Here is a 6,524-nt window from a genome sequence, read left to right on the forward strand (position 1 = left end):
CCAGCGTATGTGGCTTCGGCATCATGGTTTTTTGCAGACTGTTCGGCTTAATTGGTTTCTGCCTTGTAGTTTGAGTGGTATGCCTCGCCTTTTTGCTAAGATTAAGCGCCTCAAACATCACCTCAAGTGGTGGAATCAGGATGTTTTTGGGAACCTTTTCGATAAAATCATTGAGGCTGAGAGGGCTGTTCGGTCCGCTGAGGTTGTCTGTGAGGCTGATCCTTCTGAGTTGAATTGGACTTCTCTGTCTGATCGCAATGAGGATCTGGCCCGTGTCACCGCCATGGAGGCGGATTTTTGGAGACAGAAAGCTGCTTGCCACTGGTTAGAGGATGGTGAGAGGAACACCAAACTCTTTCACAACATGGTGAAGAAGAAAAGGGTGGCGAATAAGATTTTCCGCATCTGGGATAATGGGGTATGCCTGACGTCTCCTGAGTTGATTCAGCAGTCGGGAGCCTCGTTTTTCCAGCATTTGCTTACTGGTGACCCCTCTGCGCTTGCGAGTCCTGATTTTTCGGGCTTCCCCTCCGTTATCTCTGCTGTGGAGAATGAGGGTATTGTTGCGACCCCTTCTTTGGAGGAGGTTCGTGCGACCGTCTTCTCCATACATCCTGATAGTGTGGCTGGGCCTGATGGCTTCTCCTCGGCGTTCTTTCAGCATTGTTGGGAGATTGTTCATCAGGATGTTTTTGATGCTGTCCTGGATTTTTTCAGGGGTTCTCCCCTCCCCCAGGGTTTTACCGCCACCACAATCACTCTGATCCCCAAAGTCGCGGGTGCTCATGCTTGGTCGGACTTCCGTCCGATTAGTCTGTGCAATGTCACTAATAAGATCATCTCTAAGCTGTTGTACTCTCGGCTGAGGGTTGTGGCGGAGAGACTTATTTCACCGAATCAGAGTGGCTTCGTTCCGGGTCGGATGATCTCCGATAATATTCTCCTAGCCCAGGAGCTCACTCACAGTCTCACTCTCCCCACTCGTGGCGGTAATGTTATCCTGAAGTTGGATATGGCCAAGGCCTATGACAGGGTCCAGTGGCCTTTCCTCTTCGAGGTTTTGAGACACTTTGGTTTCTCGGAGCGGGTTGTGGAGATGGTCTCGGCTTGCATATCTCATTGTCATTTCTCCGTGAACATCAATGGCTCTCTCTCGGGGTTCTTTGGTTCCACTAGAGGCCTCAGACAGGGCGATCCCTTGTCCCCCATGCTTTTCATTTTGGGGGCGGAGTACCTATCGCGCGGCCTTGACCGCCTCTACCTGCAGCATCCTGAGCTCAGGTACCGCTCTGGTTGTGATATCCTGATTTCCCATCTGGCTTATGCTGATGATGTCATTATTTTCGCCAATGGTGGGTCTCGTAGTTTGCGGCGCCTTATGGGTTTACTGCATCATTATGAGAATTGTTCGGGTCAGCTGGTGAACGCTGTCAAAAGTTCTGTTATCTTGCCTCCGAGGTGTTCTGAGCGACTTCGCTCTCGGATTTTGCGCATCACCAGGTTTGCGGAGGGTCATTTGCCCCTCAAGTACCTCGGAGTCCCCTTGTTTAGGGGTAACCGAGTATGTTCCCTTTTTGAGCACCTCCTACAATCTGTTCGTAGGAAGTTAGAGGGTTGGGAGATCCGGACGCTCTCTCCGGGTAGCCGCATAACCCTTATCCGCAGTGTGCTCCTCTCCATGCCGATTTATCTGTTTCAGGTGGTACAGCCACCGCTTGCTGTCATGGAGAAGCTTGAGCTGGTTTTCAACGCTTTTCTCTGGGGGTCGCGGACACTGGAGAAGAAATGGCACTGGGCCAAGTGGTCTCGAGCCTGTCTCCCAGTGATGGAGGGTGGTCTTGGCTTCCGCAGATTGAAAGATCTGGTGGATAGCTTTTCTATTAAGTTGTGGTTCCGGTTTCGGCAGGGCTCCTCTCTCTGGGCGAGATTCCTTTTACGGAAGTATTGCCAGATGGATGCTCCTGCCTCTGTTCTCCCTCGTGGTTTAATATCCCCCACCTGGCGTCGTCTCCTACAGATCAGACCTCGCGCCGAGCCCGGCATTCGCTGGCGCGTTGGCCTTGGAGACGTGTCCTTTTGGGATGACATATGGTTTGGGGATACTGCTCTGTCCAGCCAGTGTGAGGTCCGTGGGGGCCGTGCTGTTCGGGTTTTTAACTTTTTGTCTGAGGGGGCTTGGGATTTCGATCTTCTTTGCGCTGTGGTGGCCCCTTCCGTTGCTGAGGCGATTACTTTGACCCCGATTGCCTTTGGCGAGCCTGATTTGGCGCTTTGGATTCACAGTTCTGACGGTGCTTTTTCGATTAGGTCTGCTTGGGAGCTTGTCCGATTGAGAGACCCTGTTTCTGATATCTTGACTCCTTGTTGGGGCCGTTGGTTGAGGCCCACGATGTCTTTTTTTCTTTGGAGATTTTGGCATCAGTGGCTCCCGTTGGATGATATGCTCCAACGTCGTGGCTTTGAGTTGGCTTCTCGATGCCAGTGTTGTAATATGTCGGAGACATTTACACATGTCTTCATTGATGGCCCGATAGCCCGTTATGTCTGGCATTTCTTTGGGGCCATATTTCATGTCCGGATCCCCTGCACAGGGGATCTCAGGTTGTTCCTTAGCGCTTGGAAGAGAAATCTTCATTGGGCACCTGGGGGCCACGTCAAGGAGTTTCTGCCCTTCATTGTTTTGTGGTTTCTCTGGATGGCTCGTAATGATGCGAAGCACCGTCAGTTGCGTATTTCTGGGGAGACTGTGAAGTCTCAGATTTTGTCTTATCTGCGTCTTGCCCATGCTGCTTTCATTGTTAAGCCCAAGCACTGGCTTGGTGCCTTTGAGGCTGCGAGATCGCTGGGAATTTTTGTTGCCTTTCAGCGGACCCATAGGTTAGCGATTGTCCGGTGGCTCTGTCCACCACCTGGGTGCTTTAAGCTGAATGTTGATGGGAGTTCGAGGGGCAATCCTGGGGAGTCGTCTGTCGGTGGTGTTGTGCGTGATTCTTCTGGCAGGGTGGTGCTCTCCTTCAGCGAGTTTATCGGAGTCGGGACCAATGTCCGGGCGGAGCTTTGGGCGGTTTGGAGGGGCCTTCTTATCTGTTCCGATCTCGGTCTTTTTCCCCTTTGGGTTGAGACCGATTCTCAGATTTCTCTTCAGATCCTGCGTTCTCGTCGGTGTCATTGGGACCTTCATCATACAGTCACTCGGATTCTGTTTCTTTTGAGGGGGCGGGCGGTTCATTTTTCACATATTTTTCGGGAGGGAAATTCGGTGGCGGATGCGTTGGCGGCGAGGGCTCATACCATTAGGGTTTATACCTTAGAGTTAGGTCCTTCACTACCCAGACACATATCCATACTGACCCGCTCGGATATCTCCGGGCTTCCCTACCTCAGATACAGATGTTCTTAGCTATTTGCAGCCCCTTCCTTTATTTGGATCTATTTCTATATATATATATATATTTATATATATCTATATGTATTTTTTCCTTTGCAGGTACTGTCTCTTTGGAGTGCTTTGTTTCTTTGGATCTGGGTGGACTCTCGCACCTTCTCCATTGGTGCTTTTATTTGGACCACCCTGTTCTCTGGCGGTCGCTCTCTGCAGGCTTCTCCTTGGCCGCCGCTTTCTATATTTTGTGTTCTCTTGCCGGGTTTTATGGTGGCTTTGGATGATCTCTCTCAGTGGTTTCTCTGGCCCAGAGCTCCATTCATGTCGGGATTTATATGTTCTCTGCTTTTGCTACGTGCATTGGTGGCTCTCCATGTTATCTCTTGGCTACCTCTTATATCAACGTTCCAGTCACGCTTGGATTTATGACGTTATGAGCTCCATACGTTTTCACCTTCTTCTGGGGATTTGAAGTTTCTCTTACTTCAGCTGGATTGCGACCGATCTCGGACTAGGACGCCATTTTCATGTTGGACTTACAGCGACAGACGGCTCAGAGATGGGTACAATTGGTTGTCTTTTGCACCTACATCTGAGTCGGATCTTTACAGTTTAGACATGTTTCGATTTGTTTTGATGTATTTAGCGCTGCTCTTATATGTTCATTTTATTATGCGCTTTTCCTAGGGATTAGATTTTGGCACGTGTATTTGCCACCCTAGGTTTTATGTCTTTATGTTTTATGTGTTGTCAGACTCGCTTTTAGAGAGGTCTTGGTATACCTGCCCTCTCTTTAGGCCTTATCTTGTATTTCTTTTGTGTTTATATATACAGGTAGGGGTCCGCCTAACCCCCCCGCTTTCGGCGGTGTTTTATTAAAAAAAAAAAAAAAAAAAAAAAAACCCTAAACCCTAAACCCTAAACCCTAAACCCTAAACCCTAAACCCTAAACCGAAACCATTCGCCCCCAAAACATTTTCTCTCAAAGTGAATAGTGAAATAAAAAGCCAAAAAATCTCCAAATTTTCGCCTCACATGCCGGAGCCGGTTCCCGGCCGGTTCACCGGACCATCTGAACCGCCACGACGAGGCGATGCTGCTGTCAAACTTTCAAAGCAAACGGAGTCCGATTGCCCGACCAAAAGCTCATCCGAAAATCTGCAAATTCCGGCCAAAATCTCCTCTCCGGCGATTTCAACTCCGTTTTTTTACAAATGAGGTACCGTTGGATTCGTCTCGTCAAGGCGAGGCTACTGTGAAAATTTCAAGTCATTCAGAGTTGATTTGCCCGTCCAATTTCACCACGAAAGTTCCGCCTGCACTGTTCACGCAGGAGCCGTCCGCGTTTTGCTCGATTCCGGTCAGTTCCGACGTCCTTTCTCCGATCCAAGCCCCGATCTGGAATGCCCGTCCTCAGACGAATAAGTTCGTCCATGGCCCGTTGCCCGAATCGTTCACATTCACCGGGAATTTTAGATCTACTCCGGCACCGCCTGTAACCCTCGTCGCGCCTGCTTCTTCTGTCAATTCCGCCGGCGTCCGAGCTCCTTTGGGAAATTCCTCTTCAGGTTATGTTCGTCCGGTCTTGGGTAATATTTCCCCACCGTCAATTGCAGGTTCACAGCCGTCGGTCGGAAACGCCCAATTTGGCGAGTTGCGGCCGAGTCAACCAACGATTTCCGTCAAATTATCTCCTGTTTTGGCCGATTCTTCTCGTTCTCTCACCGGTTCCATGCTCCTCCCTTCTTCGCCGGCCGACGGTGGTCCTCCGGTGGTACCGTTCCGGGTTGACTCGGTCGAGTCACCCATTCAACCCTTGCGGGTTGACTCGGCAGCAAGTCAATTGCCTTCTCCTAATCCCGTTGCTCCGGCAGTTGTTTTTCCTCGCTCTGTCCCTCCTGCGGTGTCTTTCAGGGATGTTTTGCGTCGTTCATCTCCACCGTCGCAGGCTCAGAGTTTTGCTGATGTTGCTGCATCGATGGATGAGGTGCCCGCTCCGATTGTTCGAGACGGGATTCCCGGAATTTTGTTCCCGGATCAGGTTATTTCGTCCCTCTCTGCTTCTTTTAAGTTTGCTCTGGTAGGGCGTATCACTGGGAACCGGGGTTTGACTCCCAATTCTGATATATTATCTGCTTTCTCTTGTATTGGTTTGTTGGGTTCTCATACTGTTCGTTTTCTTCCTCGTGGGTATATGGTTCTCACCCTTTCCTGTGAGGAGGATTATTTGAGGTTTTGGACTCAGCCTCTTGTTTCGATTCGGTCTGTAGTGATTCGTTTTTCGAAATGGACTCCCGAATTCAAGTTTGAGGCGGATTCTCCTATTGCTCCTGTTTGGGTCAGATTTATTGATTTGCCATTGCATCTTTATGCTAAACAGAGCTTGTTTCCTATTGCTAAGATTTTAGGTAATCCAGTTAAGATTGATGAGATTACCGCTGATGGGACTAGAGGATCTTTTGCTAGAGTTTGTGTTGAGATTGATGTTCTTCAGGCTCGTCCGGAGCGTATCTGGGTGGGTTGGGGTGATCATAGTCAGGTTGTGGAGGTGGTCTATGAGCAAGTTCCCCATTATTGTTCTCATTGCCAGTTGTTGGGCCATTCACTTGATTTTTGCTCTCGTAATGGAAAGTCTTCTCGCCCGCGCCGGACCCGACCTCATGGTAAGGGTGTTGCATCGGATTCCCCGCTTCCGCCTCCTTCCGAGCAGCCTCAGGGTGTTGCGTCTGATCCGTCACAGTCCGATGATACTGATTTTATAGGACATGTTTCCAAGCGTCCCCGACGCCGACCTGTTGTGAGGAAAGATCCGGCTCGGCCCATTTCGACGAAGAATTACTATGAGATACTGCAAGATTTACCCACTGCTTCAGGTCCTGGTGAGACTTCGGGTACCGTTAAACCCCGTCCCCAAAGGTTTAAGTCCCTTCTTAGTAAGCTTGCGGCAGAGCAGAATGCTGCGGTGAGTAGTCTGTCTCACGATGATTTGGATCCGATTATCTCGTCTCAGGCCACGGATATGGTTGAGGTGGCATCTACTTCTGGAGCAGTTGTTACTGTACCTGTGGTTGTTACTGTTCCGGTTGTTGAGATTGCCCCTGCTGTTCCGGATCCTGTGGGTGATACTCCTGTTTCTACTGCT

At 49.9% G+C, this 6,524-nt stretch overlaps 1 protein-coding gene across 1 annotated transcript; it reads left to right on the top strand.

Moving 5' to 3' along the window:
• The first annotated feature begins 283 nt into the window (after nucleotides 1-283).
• On the top strand, nucleotides 284-3,811 carry LOC142544500 (uncharacterized). Its single transcript, XM_075651544.1, has 2 exons — nucleotides 284-3,298; nucleotides 3,488-3,811. Exons 1-2 carry the CDS (start codon nucleotides 284-286, stop codon nucleotides 3,809-3,811), a joined length of 3,339 nt encoding a protein of 1,112 aa, XP_075507659.1.
• Nucleotides 3,812-6,524: the final 2,713 nt, after the last annotated feature.

The sequence above is a fragment of the Primulina tabacum genome, chromosome 5 (genome assembly GCF_025594145.1).
Source record: "Primulina tabacum isolate GXHZ01 chromosome 5, ASM2559414v2, whole genome shotgun sequence".
NCBI classification, from domain to species: domain Eukaryota; kingdom Viridiplantae; phylum Streptophyta; class Magnoliopsida; order Lamiales; family Gesneriaceae; genus Primulina; species Primulina tabacum.